This window comes from Tribolium madens, unplaced genomic scaffold (genome assembly GCF_015345945.1).
Source record: "Tribolium madens isolate multiple individuals breed KSU strain unplaced genomic scaffold, Tmad_KSU_1.1 Scaffold_71;HRSCAF=194;Tcas5.2_LG6, whole genome shotgun sequence".
In the NCBI taxonomy this organism is placed as follows: Eukaryota; Metazoa; Arthropoda; class Insecta; order Coleoptera; family Tenebrionidae; genus Tribolium; species Tribolium madens.
In genome coordinates this window covers 6,217,035-6,231,059 of record NW_025401041.1, presented here as the reverse complement: position 1 = coordinate 6,231,059, position 14,025 = coordinate 6,217,035, and the positions used below count along the sequence as shown (strand labels likewise).

Here is a 14,025-nt window from a genome sequence, read left to right as displayed (position 1 = left end):
CCTCTTAGTGCCCATTTGTTCGCAATCGGGGGGCAAAAGTGGCGAAATCTGCGAACTAAACTAACCCCGACTTTCACCTCCGGGAAAATGAAACAAATGTTTCAGACTTTAATCGACTGCACGCCTGGTTTAGTCGACCAAATCGATTCGTTTTGTCTCGAAAAGGAATCAATTGATATTAAGGAGGTTTTGGGGTGTTTTACCACGGATATCATCGGGTCGTGTGCTTTCGGGCTGGATTTCAACACCTCSAASGAGAAAAAYTCCCCKTTTCGGGAGTATGGACGCAAGGCTTTCGTCCCCACGAAATTCGATATAATTAAAATGATTCTTGCGATGAGTTTCCCCCGAGTTGCACGCGCCCTTAGGTTAACATTGACYMRAAAAGACRTTTCGGATTTTTTCCTCAAWGTGGTGAAAGATACAGTWGAATACCGGGAGAAAAATAATTACAGACGCAAGGATTTTATYCAATTGTTGATCGATTTGAGGGAGGATGAGGGGCAACATGACGGGAAAACCCTCACAATTGAGGAAATCGCGGCTCAATGCTTTGTTTTCTTCATCGCCGGTTTTGAGACTTCTTCCACAACAATGACTTTTGTTCTTTACGAATTGAGTCGAAGGCAGGACTTGCAAGAAAAACTCAGGGATGAAATTAACACAGTTTTGGGTAAATATGACGGTCATGTGACATACGAAGCAATCCAAGAAATGAAATATATGGACCAAGTCATAAATGAGGCTTTAAGGATGCACCCCCCAATCCCCATTCTGACCCGGACATGTGTTAAAGATTACAAAATCCCCGATCAAGACATCATTATTGACAAAGATACCACAATTGTTATCCCAGTTTTGCCAATCCATTATGATAAAGAGTATTATCCTGAGCCTGAGACCTTTGATCCTGAGAGGTTTAATGAAGAGAATAAGAATTCAAGGCATAGTTATGCCCATATTCCGTTCGGTGAAGGACCAAGGATTTGTATAGGGATGCGTTTTGGGCTAATGCAGACCAAAGTTGGGTTGACAACCCTGTTGAAAAATTATAAATTTACGGTTGGGAAAAAAACACAGGAGCCTTTGAAGTGGAAAGTTGTGTCGTTTGTTTTGGCCGCTGAAGGGGAAGTTTGGCTCGATGCTGAAAAGTTGTAATTTTTTATTATCTCATCAGTTTTACTCTCTAGTCTGTTTCTTTGCTGTGTTTTTGTTATTAAAAAATATTTAAGCAACATTTGTTTTTGATTTAAACTTATACTTAGTTATTACTATTTATAGTTCTTTTGTATCATTTATAAAAAAAATATATCAGCTGCTAAGATGTTAAGAAATACTTTGAAAATTTTCCATTTTAAGGTTCTTTAGTTTAATTTTAATGACTATTTTTTACGAATGTAATTATACATTGTTTAAAAAAATAATCACGCCGGATTATAAATATTATTTGTGATAATAATTTTTCGTGATAATTTTTTAACTAGATTTACACACATCCTTGTTGATATATTGCAACAAAAATTCGTGTATCTTGTTAAAATTATCAAAAAATTATCATCACTTATGTAATTTCTGTTGTTCTGTTGAAAATAAGTTAAACCAAAATTTCATTTTCTGAAACCTAAGGGTTTTTATACAACTTTAAGCAATAATATTTCAAACATTTTTGGCATTTTTTTAAAAGTGTATTAGGAAAATTGTAAAAACTTATTTTTTTAATTTGATTAAGGCAAGAAATCAAAATTATGAGAAAAATTACGTTGTTTTTGAATTTTTTGTGCGTTTACGCAGGTTCTTTTTTTTTTTTTTGTTTAAAACCAACAAAAAATACTAAATTGGGTAAAATCTAGTGTTTATTTTGTCTTTTTTAAACATTTAAGAAAGTTTTTCAAAAATTTTGTAGAATTGTCGATATTTTAAATTACTTTATTTTTACCATTTTCTATTAAGCAAAATGTCGTCAAAAATAAAGCAAGCTAAAAATGGCGTTATTTTTGTTTTTTGAGCGTTTAAGCAATTTTTCAAAAATTTTGTAATATTTTAAACATTTAAAATTAAGTCAAAAATGCTACATTGTTTTAAGCTTTCTATAAAACCTTTTTCAGACTGAAACATAATAAAATTTTGTCAAAAATAAGACGTAAAATAAAATAGTCTAGTTTTTGTTTTTTGCAAGCATAAAATTTTGCAAACTAAAAATTCTGTTTTTTTGAGAGATTTTGCAAAACTGAGCGCAAAAATAACTACTCTTGGTAGAAAATAGTAATATTTTTGTTTTTTTTAACCTTTAAGCACATTTTATGTTAAAAATTCAGTTTCGTCGCAAAATTGTGTAGCAACTGATCAAAAAATCACTAAATTATAATAACAAGTAACGCAAAAAGAATATAAAACACAGTACATGAAATCAAAAAAGCTTTTATAATTTTAAATTATTTTCACAAATGTAAATTTTACAAAGTAACATCGTGTAAACATGAAGCTCTCGAAAGCCATGTTTTAACATGTTTCAAGTTTTTGATTTAGATTCTAGTTTTAAATAAGTAGGTGATATTAAATGCACAGTTATTTTAACAGTTGCATACCAACATTAAATAACAAGAGTAAGCTTGTATTTGATCAAAACAAATAGAGATAACAAATGTTTCGTTTCTCTTTCCGTCTAAAAATACTACTGTTTATACAATTAAGCCGAAATTATACAAGATTATACTTATCTCATCTCCTAATTCATCATTTGCTAGTGTCATTGAAACCAACAATAAAAACAGTCGTGTGCATCACTGTACAGGTTAGCAACACATTATTATAAAACTAGAAATAAAATTTCACTTTACACAGAAATGTTTTTTGACTTGGTGGGCGTCTCCGTAGCTTTCTTAACCATCCTCTTTGCTTACTTCAAATGGCGCTACCAGTACTGGGGGCGAAAAAACGTCCCTTTCCTCCCTCCTACAATCCCTTTTGGCAATTCTAACATTTTCCGGCGTAAGGAAAACGGTGCTGTGCGTTTTAAAAAATTCTACGACGAAATGAAATCCCAAGGGTGGAAACACGGAGGTCTCTACACCATCCTCACACCCAGCTATCTCGTGATCGACTTGGACTATTTGAAAAATATTATGACCAAAGATTTCGAGTATTTCACCGATCGTGGGTTTTACTACAACGAGAAGGACGACCCTCTTAGTGCCCATTTGTTCGCAATCGGGGGGCAAAAGTGGCGMAATCTGCGAACTAAACTAACCCCGACTTTCACCTCCGGGAAAATGAAACAAATGTTTCAGACTTTAATCGACTGCACGCCTGGTTTAGTCGACCAAATCGATTCGTTTTGTCTCGAAAAGGAATCAATTGATATTAAGGAGGTTTTGGGGTGTTTTACCACGGATATCATCGGGTCGTGTGCTTTCGGGCTGGATTTCAACACCTCCAAGGAGAAAAACTCCCCTTTTCGGGAGTATGGACGCAAGGCTTTCGTCCCCACGAAATTCGATATAATTAAAATGATTCTTGCGATGAGTTTCCCCCGAGTTGCACGCGCCCTTAGGTTAACATTGACCAGAAAAGACGTTTCGGATTTTTTCCTCAATGTGGTGAAAGATACAGTAGAATACCGGGAGAAAAATAATTACAGACGCAAGGATTTTATCCAATTGTTGATCGATTTGAGGGAGGATGAGGGGCAACATGACGGGAAAACCCTCACAATTGAGGAAATCGCGGCTCAATGCTTTGTTTTCTTCATCGCCGGTTTTGAGACTTCTTCCACAACAATGACTTTTGTTCTTTACGAATTGAGTCGAAGGCAGGACTTGCAAGAAAAACTCAGGGATGAAATTAACACAGTTTTGGGCAAATATGACGGTCATGTGACATACGAAGCCATCCAAGAAATGAAATATATGGACCAAGTCATAAATGAGGCTCTAAGGATGTACCCACCAGTCCCCATTCTCAGCCGGAAATGTGTCAAAGACTACAAAATCCCAGATCAAGACGTTATTATTGACAAAGATACCACAATTTTTATCCCAATTTTGGGAATCCATTATGATGAGGAGTATTATCCTGAGCCTGAGATCTTTGATCCTGAGAGGTTTAGTGAAGAGAACAAGAATTCAAGGCATAGTTATGCCCATATTCCGTTCGGTGAAGGGCCAAGGATTTGTATAGGAATGCGTTTTGGGCTAATGCAGACCAAAGTTGGGTTGGCAACCCTGTTGAAAAATTATAAATTTACGGTTGGGAAAAAAACACAGGAGCCGTTGAAGTGGAAAGTTGCGTCGTTTGTTTTGGCGGCTGAAGGGGAAGTTTGGCTCGATGCTGAAAAGTTGTAATTTTTATTGTCTCATCAGTTTTACTTTCTAGTTCTATTTCTTTGTTGTTTTTGTAATTTTAACTTAATTTTATTTTAATTACGATTTACATTTCTTTTGTGTTTGTTACAAGGAAATTATATCAGCTGCAAACATGTTAAGAAATTTTTTATAATTTTTTTTCCTTTCAAGGTTCGATTTTAATAAAAAATAATCACATCAAAATTTATTTTTTTTTAATTTTAAAGTTTTTAACTCCACGGTTTTTATACAGTTTTAAGCAATTTTTTAAAGACTATTAAAAAAATGATAAAAACTACATTTCTTCACTTGTTTAAGCACACTTAAATGCAAAAATTACAAAATTTAGGTCAAAAATGTCGCTGTTTTCGAGTGTTTTCAACCAAGAGCGCAAGTTTTTGTTAAAATCCACTTAAAAATACTAAAGTACCTTGCAAATAGTAATTATTTTGTCCTTTTTTGAGCGTTTAAGCAAGTTTTACGAAAATTTTTCAAAATCATTAGTACATAATAAATTAGGTAAAAATGCCACTATTTTTACCAGTTTTTTTGAAAGTTTTAATACGTTTTTAGTCAGATACGCAATTATTAAGTCAATTTTTATCAAAAATAAGTCAACAAGTCATGAAATTAAGTCAAAAATAGTGTAGATTTTGCCTTTTTTCAGAACGCTATAATTTATAAATTGAGTTTTTCAGCGAGATTTTGCTAAATTTTGCACCAGGAGCGCAAGTTTTTATTAAAAACCACTTAAAAACACTAAATTACCTTGAAAATAGTGATTATTTTGTCTTTTTTGCGTTTAAGCAAGTTTTCTAAAAATTTAGCAAAATTGAGTACATGACGTATTTTAAATTAGGTCAAAAAATGCCATTGTTTTTACCATTTTTTGAAAATTTTAAAACGTTTTTGGTCAGATACGCAATTATTAGGCAAATTTTTGTCAAAAATAAGTCAATAAACCATCAAATTAAGTCGAAAATAGTGCAGTTTTTGTCTTTTTTCAAGACGTTATAATATAGGAATTGTGTTTTTCATCGAGATTTTGCGCAAGTTTTTATTAAAACCCACTTGAAAACACTAAAATTGTTAGTATATGACATATTTAAAATTAGGTCAAAAATGCTAATATTTTTATAATTTTTTGACAATTTTCATACGTTTTTAGTCAGATACGCAATTATTAAGCAAATTTTGGCAAAAATAAGTCAAAAAATCATCAAATTAAGTCGAAAAGAGTGTAGTTTTGTCTTTTTTCAGGACACTGTAATCTAGAAATTGAGTTACTTAACAAGATTTTGCTAAACTGGACACAAACATAACTAAATTAGATAAAAAGTGACATTATTTTTGTTTTGTGTTACGTCTTTAAGCACATTAGTTATTTAAAAACACTCAGTTTTTTCGAGAAATTTTATTAAGAATTAGTAAATTATGTTAAAAATTATATTAAAAACATAAATATTTTCTTAAATTTCAGAAATATATAAAAAAGTCATCAATTTAAGTGTTATTTTGTCTTTTTCACGCATTGAAGCATTTTATCAAGCTTAAAAATTAAAATTTTTCTAAGATTTTACTATAGGGCAAAAAATTACAAAATATACTCAAAAACGACGTTATTTTTGTTTATTTTATAGTTTTAGTATAATATTTTAGGATATTCTTTAATTTTATGCAACACTTTGAAAATCTTCATTTTTCTGAAATGTATTTTGGATTAATTTTTAGTTAATAAAAGCTCACGTTTCTTGATTTTTGATTACCAAAGTTTGTTTAATAGCACCCGAGATAATTTTCTTGATAATTATTACGTGCATTATGAGTTACAAAGAAACGACATTAAAATCGCAAATAACACAAACATTTCGTTAGTCCAGGAATTGTAACAATGGTAAGTGCCACTTACTTGAACAATTTTTCACCAGAAAAATAGATACTTTTCAGCACAGTTCTACTCTTTGTAATCCTAACTGTAAAATTTTACTACAAATGGAAATTCAATTATTGGCGCCGTAAAAAAATCCCGACTTTGCCCCCTAAAATCCCTTTCGGCAACCTCCCCAACCCCTTGAAACAGCAGGAAACAACCGGTGTCCACATTAAACTGCTATATGACCAAATCAAAGACAACGGCTGGAAACACGCAGGTTTATATTTTTTGACACGCCCTGTATACATGGTAGTGGATTTAGAGTACGTGAAAAATATCCTCACTAAAGATTTCCAACATTTCGTCGATCGTGGATTTTATTTCAACGAAAAAGACGATCCAATTAGTGCCCATGTGTTTGCAATCGGGGGCCAAAAATGGCGAAATTTGCGAACAAAACTCACCCCCACTTTCACCTCCGGGAAGATGAAACAAATGTTTCAAACACTCCTCGAATGTAAAACGAGTTTATTGAAAAGAGTCGACAAAGAACACCAAACTCCGATTAACATTAAAGAAATTTTGGGCTGTTTCACCACTGACATCATCGGGTCGTGTGCTTTTGGTCTTGATTGTAACACTTTTAAAGAGGAAGATTCGCCGTTTCGAAAATACGGGAAGAAAGTCTTCGAGTCGAATCTCCGACGAAGACTCCAAATCTTCTTCTTCACCCATTTCCCGTCGCTGGCGCGGGCTTTAAAAGTGCGCCACTTCTCCAAAGACGTTGCTGATTTCTTCACCAAAGTGGTGAAAGACACTGTTAATTACCGCGAGGAGAATAATTACACCAGGAAAGACTTTATGCAATTATTAATCGAGTTGAAAAACAGCAAAACTGGTTTGACTCTAGACGAAATCGCAGCTCAAAGTCTTATTTTTTTCTTGGCCGGTTTTGAAACCTCTGCAACCACCATGACTTTTGCTCTTTTCGAACTTGCCAAAAACCAAGAAATTCAACAGAAAGTGAGAGAGGAGATTGGGGTAATTTTAGGAGACGACAAAATCACATACGAGGCTCTACAAAAAATGAAATTCTTGACCCAAGTAATAAATGGTAAGTCAAGAATGTGATATTTTTTTATTTTTGCAGAAACTTTAAGGAAATACCCTCCATTGTCCTTCCTCACACGTGAGTGTGTCAAAGATTACAAAATTCCAGATCAGGATGTGATTATCGAGAAAGGGACTAAAGTTGTAATTTCGATACTAGGACTCCACAGAGATGAGGATTATTTTCCTGATCCTGAAAAGTTTGATCCTGGGCGTTTTTCGGAGGATAATACCGGGTTTCGGGACCAGTTTGCGTATATTCCGTTCGGGGAAGGTCCAAGAATTTGTATAGGTACAAAAGTGTTTATTTTTAGATACTTTTAAAGAGTTTTTCCTACGACCCTAACAAAAAGTAAGTTTTTCCACCCTAATGTCAGAAAGAAAATTGGTAAATTTTGAAACTAAAATATCACAAGAAATTGTTAGTTTTGAAGTTTTTCCTGCTGGATTGTAGGAAAAATTAATGTACATTTTCCTCTCTTGTAATACAAATATCTATTACAGGTTTAAGGTTTGGGATGATGCAAACTAAAGTCGGATTAGTTTCTTTGTTGAGGAAATTTAAATTTACAGTAAATAGGAAGACAAGAGAACCAATAAAATTTGACGTTAAGGGTTTTATATTGGCTGCAGAGGGCGATATTTGGCTCAATGCTCAAAAAGTGTGCTAATTTTTTGTAATTTTCAATAAAACACTTAAATTATTCTTTTATCGCATTTTTTGACAAAAAAACCTATTCATATGTTGGAAAAAAAATTGAAAAAAATTAAAATATTGGATTTTGACGTTTCAGAACCTTCTTAAGGTTTTAAAGACACGCCCCAATGCGTTTAACATATCTTAAGTCAATGGAATTAAAAAATATATTGATTGACTTCCGCGTTTTCATATAAAATTGCTTTTAAATTTCAAACATATTTTTATTTTTTGGAGGGTTTTAGTTGGTTAGTTTAGAGAGAAACGGGTTAAAATTTTGATAATAAATTTATTAACAAAAAGAAATTTTGAATTTTTGATTATTTTTTTTGATAAATTTCCCAAAATTGACAATATTTTATGTAAAATTGTCTGGAAATTTTGAAAATGCGAAATGTTTTGCATAGGACTAACAGATTTTGAGTAATGATTTTTTTATTGTACTAAAATTAAATATTTATTTAAAATATTTATTTAAAAATTTGTTTTAATAACAATGACCTTGACGTGCAATTTCCGTCTCTCCTCTCTTTCAAAATAAACAGAGATATCTTTATAATATTTTAAGCAAAATCCAATTTTTCAACATGAGGTATTTTACAGAAAATATTATGATACGTTACAAAATGCGATGAAATATTAAATAAATAATTTTACATATAATTATGTATAAAATTATAATTTTATCAAATGAAGTGTTAATTACGACTTCTGAAAGGGTCGTCATCTTAGGTAAATCAATCTGTAGGTACGTATTTTCTACTTTATTTAAGTTTGTACAAAAAAGTGTTTGCAATAAAGTAAACTGATTATTATTTCTAGAAGTTATTCTTTATGAGAGTTTTTAAATTCCTATTTATAAAACAATTTTGTAGACTTTTAACTTAAAAAAAATAAATGCAAAGTAAATTTTTATGTAACTTTTGTTCAAAAAGTAAGATTCTACAAAAGCGCAAAAAATCTTTGTGGATTGAGTGAAAAGTATTTTTCCAAGTTTTTTTTACAAATCTCATAAAAATTGTTTTAAAATACGGTTTTTTGATCAAAAATTTTACCACTTGCTAAATAACCAAACGCAGATTTTGGTCGTGTTTTAAGTCCTGCTATAAGTTTTATAGTTTTTGAAAAAATTGCGTTTAAAATATTGGAAAATTAAAGTTTGCTGTTTTATTTTAAATAAGAGATTAGGGTATAAAAATCTATAGTTAAATTTATAGGTGTCAAAAACTAAATCTAGTCACAATTCCAACAAAACGCAACGAATATTTTAAAATTTCAAAAATTTTCAATTCTCTAAAGAAATTCAAAGTTTTTGGTTAATTTTAAAGAATTACTAAATTTCTATGCAAGTTTGGCTTCCAAGACGATGATAAAATTAAACACCACTTCATAGATAATAACTAAACGCAAATTTCAATACTGTTTTACCTAGTTTTGCTATACTTAGACCTTAGTTTTCAAAAAAAAAAAAACGCTTACAAAGTTTCGCAAATTATTATTTTTTTTGTAATCATCGAACACTATAGTGAAATCTACATGTAAATCTAGTCACAATTTCAAGAAAAAGCAATTTGCTACAAGTTTTTTAATGTCATCTATCTAAACCACGCAAAAATCAATTAAAGCGTCTTTAATGACACGGACAGATTTTAATCATTCTATTTTTAAAGACAGATAAAATGAATTTCATTTTTATGAAGCTGTTTAAACTTGCTTAATCATTTCCCCAATTTTAATCATAACTTATAATAACAGTTTTCTGCAATGATATTGACCTTGACATCCGGTTTTCGTCCCTCCTCTCTTTCAAAATAAACAGTCTTTACCTTGTAACATTTCAAGAAGAAACCATAACAAGATATTTTACAGAAAATGTTTTGTCACGTTGTAACAAATGATGCAAAATTGCGATAAGATATTAAATAAATAATCCTATATATATAATTTTATCAAGTGAAGTGTTGTGTATTCACTAACGGTAAGTCTTGTTATTTCACTGTTTTAAACTAAATTTCAACAAAATTCTAGATGTTTTCAAATTGGGGTCTTTTGACCGACCTTGTCGGTGTTATAATCGCCGCTTTCGCCATCATTATCGCTTATTACAAATGGACTTTCGGGTATTGGAAGCAAAAAAACATCCCTTACTTCCCCCCTAGTATCCCCTTCGGCAACTTGGAGAATCTTTTTACAGCAACTTCAAACATAGGTGTCCAAGTGAAACATTTCTACGACGAAATGAGACACAATAAGTGGAAACATGGCGGTTTGTTCTTTTTGGCCAACCCCACTTACGTGGTGGTCGACTTGGAGTACGTGAAAAATGTGTTAACCAAAGATTTTCAATATTTCGTCGACCGTGGGGTTTACTACAACGAGGAAGTGGACCCCATTGGGGCCCATTTGTTCGCACTTGGGGGCCCCAAATGGCGCAACTTGCGAACTAAACTCACCCCCACTTTCACTTCCGGGAAAATGAAGATGATGTTTCAGACTTTGGTCGACTGCGAAGTCAATCTAGTGAAGAAAATTGAAGCAAAGAGGAAGACACCAATTGATATTAAGGACGTTTTGGGGTGTTTCACGGCTGATATAATCGGGTCTTGTGCGTTTGGACTCAATTGCAACACTTTTGAAGAAGAGGACTCGCCGTTTAGGAAATACGGGAAGAAAGTCTTCGCTGGTTCGACACTACAACGGCTCCAAGTCTCTATTTTTATGAATTTCCCAAGACTTGCAAAGTTTTTACAAATGCGACAAATCCCCAAAGATATTGGTGATTTTTATTCCAAAGTGGTGACAGACAATGTTGAGTATAGGGAAAAAAATAATTTTACCAGAAAAGATTTCATGCAATTGTTGATCGATATGAAGAATAATAAATCAGAGGGTGATGGTAATTCTTTAACTTTGGATGAAATCACTGCTCAATGCTTCGTTTTCTTTATCGCCGGTTTTGAAACGTCTTCAACCACAATGACTTTTGCTCTCTATGAACTTTCCAAAAACCAAGAACTTCAAGAGAAAGTGAGAACTGAGATTGAGACAGTTTTGGCCAAATATGACGGCAAAATCACTTACGAGGCCATCCAAGACATGAAATACATGAATCAAGTTTTGAATGGTAATTATCTAACTTTTAGTATTTTTTTTATTTTGTTTTGTTTGTAGAAACTTTGAGAAAATATCCTCCGCTTCCATTCATCACCAGACAATGCGTCAAGGATTACAAAATCCCAGACCAAGACATAATTATAGAAAACGGGACAAGAGTCATAATCCCAATTCTTGGGATTCATTACGATCCCGAATATTATCCCAATCCTGACAAATTTGATCCTGAGAGATTTAGTGAAGAAAATGTGAAAAATCGACACAATTACGCACATATACCGTTTGGGGAAGGTCCTAGAATTTGCATAGGTTTGTTTTTTAGATCAAAATTGATAATTTTTTTGTCAAAAATTGCTTTGTAGGTTTACGGTTCGGTTTGATGCAATCAAAAGTCGGTTTAACGTCACTCTTGAGGAAATATAGGTTTAAACTGAACAAGAAAACTAAAGAACCAATCAAATTTCAAGTTAAGTCTGCCACTTTGGCAGCGGAGGGGGAGGTGTGGTTGGATGCTGAAAAGTTGTAATTGCTATTTTCTTGTGTTYAWTAAAAAAATTAAAAACAGTTATTTATTATGACTAGTAAAAGGGTATTTACTATTTAATTTTAGTTTGTACAAAAAGGTGTTGATAATAAAGTAAACTGACTGTTTCTAGAAGTTATTCTTTACGAGGATTCTTATTTATAAAACCATTGTATAGATTTTTAATTTTTTTAAATGATATATTATTTGCTTGGCATAAGTTACAGATTTTTTATTAAAAGCTTAAAGGTTAACATTTTATTTATTGAACTGTGATGTTTAAAAAATAAGATGAAAAAAACTACTCTATTACCATTACTAAATATTTCTCTACGATGTCAAAAAATTTTTGGGTAGCAAATTTTTTTCGAAAAAGTGTTCTTTGGTAAAGTTTAATACATAAGATAATTGTTGGAAAAACTATATGATATGAATAAGTTTAATAAATTCATTTTTTAATAAACCTTCTTGTAATGAACTTATTTAAATTAAATTTAACTAAAACAATAAATAAATCATAAGTTTTCACCGAAAATATTTACGAATGTTTGTCAGATTATACTTTAGACACTAAAAAATTGTTTGTCATTTCTTACASTCCTAGATCTTTTAGACTTTGCATTATCAGAATACGAAAAAACTAAAAAAAATAAAAAATTAAAAGTCACTTTAAAAAGAAAATCAAACGCAAAATACCAAGAAGCAATCCAAGGTTTTTRAGTAAAATTTAAAACACTTATGTTTTGAAAGATAATCAAGTATAACATAAGCTTGTCGAACCTAAAAAAAGTGTGAACAAAAAATAGAAAAAATTAAAATAACAAGATAATAAAATTACATTATAAAGAAAAACATTACTTTGACCTTGAAAATTTATTTTCTAAAAGATTTAATAAAGATAATTGTAAGTTTAAATTAAACTGGTCTAGAACAGGTTTAAAAAACTGGAAATTTAAAAAATTAGATTATTTTAATACTTTGACGTTTTAGTTATTTCTTTTGAATTTTATTTGAAGCTATTTATGTGATTTCAGCTGTGATCAATAAAAATTGGCTACGTCTCATTAAAATGGCTTGTTATCTCTTTAATTAAAATATATTACTATAATTTTTTCAACTCTTTTTCTTTTGGTTTTTCTTTCTGTGGTTATTCTTTTTCTTTGTTGTTTCTGTGCTTTTTGTTATTGTAATTATGTATTTTGTTTCTATATTTTAATTTTATATTTTTTCCGAGCTTAAGAGACTTAAAATATACAAAATTACCAAGTTAAAACTTGGTAACGTGGTACCCAAAGTTGAAAATAGTATATATTTTCTTGTAAGAAAAATTTTAAAATGTATTTTTATAATAGAGGAAAATAAACTAGATTTTTGAATAGAATAGTATTTTGACGTAGTAATAATGTTGATAAATTTGGATTTAAATTTCCAAATAATATGTGTGCCAAATTGCTGTGGATGGTTTAAAAACAGTGTTTTTAATAATAAGTAGTACCTAATAACGTTCTATTAAATTTAATCTTAAATATTCAAAGATAATATATGTTCCAAATTGCTATGGACCATCATGGTCACACATAAAAWTTTTTTTTGACAAAACACAGCATTTTATGATTCTTAATACTTTGTTTAAAACTGCTGTTTTTAGTAAAAGRTAAATGTTCAAACACTTTGTTTTGAGTGCGGAGAATTGCAATAAGTTTAATTAAATCAATTAAAAAGAGGTTAGGCTTCTTGAATAAAAATATTCCGTTTGATTAATTTGTAAGGAAATGTTTATTACATCCACTTTTATGTTTAGAGGTTTATTAGAAATAAAGTAGGAGTAATAAAATATTCAGTACAAGTACAACATCACATGTAGGTGAGTCAAGATTACGACCTTCCATGTCTCCTACTAGGAAAGAATTTGTCGGAATGTATCTATTTCAACTTTTCATTTTCAATTAAACAAAACAAAGGTGACTCAAAGTGACTATGAAAGACATGTCTGGTGACACAAAAATAATTAGCCAATATGACAAGCAAATTTTCTTTCATAATTCAACAGTAGTTTTCAATTTAAAAAATGGTAATCAACATCGGTAAATTAGCAACAGCGACAGGTACACAACATGATAAAAATAAAACATTTATGCTAATAYAGCAATAAAATGGCTAATTGTTACAGCCTTGGATCAGTTTTCCTGCAGTTTCTTTTGCAATCCCAAAAATGTAAAGAATTCTGAAATTGTCTTTTTCAGAAACAGAAAATTTTTCATGCTCTTGCAACCAAAAAATGGCAAAAATTCTAAAATTATGTTTTTCAAAAGCCACTCTTGACTAATTTTTTTAAAATCTTCCAATTCCAAAAATGACAAGAATTCTG

General features: G+C 31.0%; 4 protein-coding genes across 4 annotated transcripts; all 4 read left to right on the top strand.

The window, feature by feature from the left end:
• Positions 1-3: 3 nt before the first annotated feature.
• On the top strand, positions 4-1,229 carry LOC123009160 (probable cytochrome P450 6a14; the record flags this gene model as incomplete). The annotated part of the gene is made up of 1 exon (XM_044405286.1): positions 4-1,229. A coding segment is annotated over one exon (1,155 nt), but the record flags the coding sequence as incomplete, so codon positions are not given.
• A 1,416-nt stretch (positions 1,230-2,645) lies between these two features.
• On the top strand, positions 2,646-5,084 carry LOC123009416 (probable cytochrome P450 6a23). The gene is made up of 2 exons (XM_044405712.1): positions 2,646-2,791; positions 2,842-5,084. The coding sequence occupies exon 2, from the start codon at positions 2,844-2,846 to the stop codon at positions 4,338-4,340; it is 1,497 nt and encodes a 498-aa protein (XP_044261647.1). The 5' UTR covers positions 2,646-2,791; positions 2,842-2,843; the 3' UTR covers positions 4,341-5,084.
• Positions 5,085-6,185: 1,101 nt separating this feature from the next.
• Positions 6,186-8,027, top strand: LOC123008460 (cytochrome P450 6a2-like). The gene is made up of 4 exons (XM_044404262.1): positions 6,186-6,234; positions 6,277-7,327; positions 7,364-7,615; positions 7,828-8,027. Exons 1-4 carry the CDS (start codon positions 6,232-6,234, stop codon positions 7,992-7,994), a joined length of 1,473 nt encoding a protein of 490 aa, XP_044260197.1. The 5' UTR covers positions 6,186-6,231; the 3' UTR covers positions 7,995-8,027.
• A 1,809-nt stretch (positions 8,028-9,836) lies between these two features.
• On the top strand, positions 9,837-11,785 carry LOC123009353 (probable cytochrome P450 6a23). Its single transcript, XM_044405590.1, has 4 exons — positions 9,837-9,998; positions 10,049-11,144; positions 11,192-11,443; positions 11,497-11,785. The coding sequence occupies exons 2-4, from the start codon at positions 10,049-10,051 to the stop codon at positions 11,658-11,660; spliced, it is 1,512 nt and encodes a 503-aa protein (XP_044261525.1). The 5' UTR covers positions 9,837-9,998; the 3' UTR covers positions 11,661-11,785.
• Positions 11,786-14,025: the final 2,240 nt, after the last annotated feature.

Excerpts from the sequence above, each read along its gene's own strand:
- LOC123009353 (XM_044405590.1), top strand. The coding sequence starts at position 10,049 with ATGTTTTCAAATTGGGGTCTTTTGACCGACCTTGTCGGTGTTATAATC. Across the intron at positions 11,145-11,191 it reads CATGAATCAAGTTTTGAATG|AAACTTTGAGAAAATATCCT; the intron begins GTAATTATCTAA and ends TTTTGTTTGTAG. Across the intron at positions 11,444-11,496 it reads AGGTCCTAGAATTTGCATAG|GTTTACGGTTCGGTTTGATG; the intron begins GTTTGTTTTTTA and ends ATTGCTTTGTAG.
- LOC123008460 (XM_044404262.1), top strand. Across the intron at positions 7,328-7,363 it reads CTTGACCCAAGTAATAAATG|AAACTTTAAGGAAATACCCT; the intron begins GTAAGTCAAGAA and ends TTATTTTTGCAG. Across the intron at positions 7,616-7,827 it reads AGGTCCAAGAATTTGTATAG|GTTTAAGGTTTGGGATGATG; the intron begins GTACAAAAGTGT and ends TATCTATTACAG.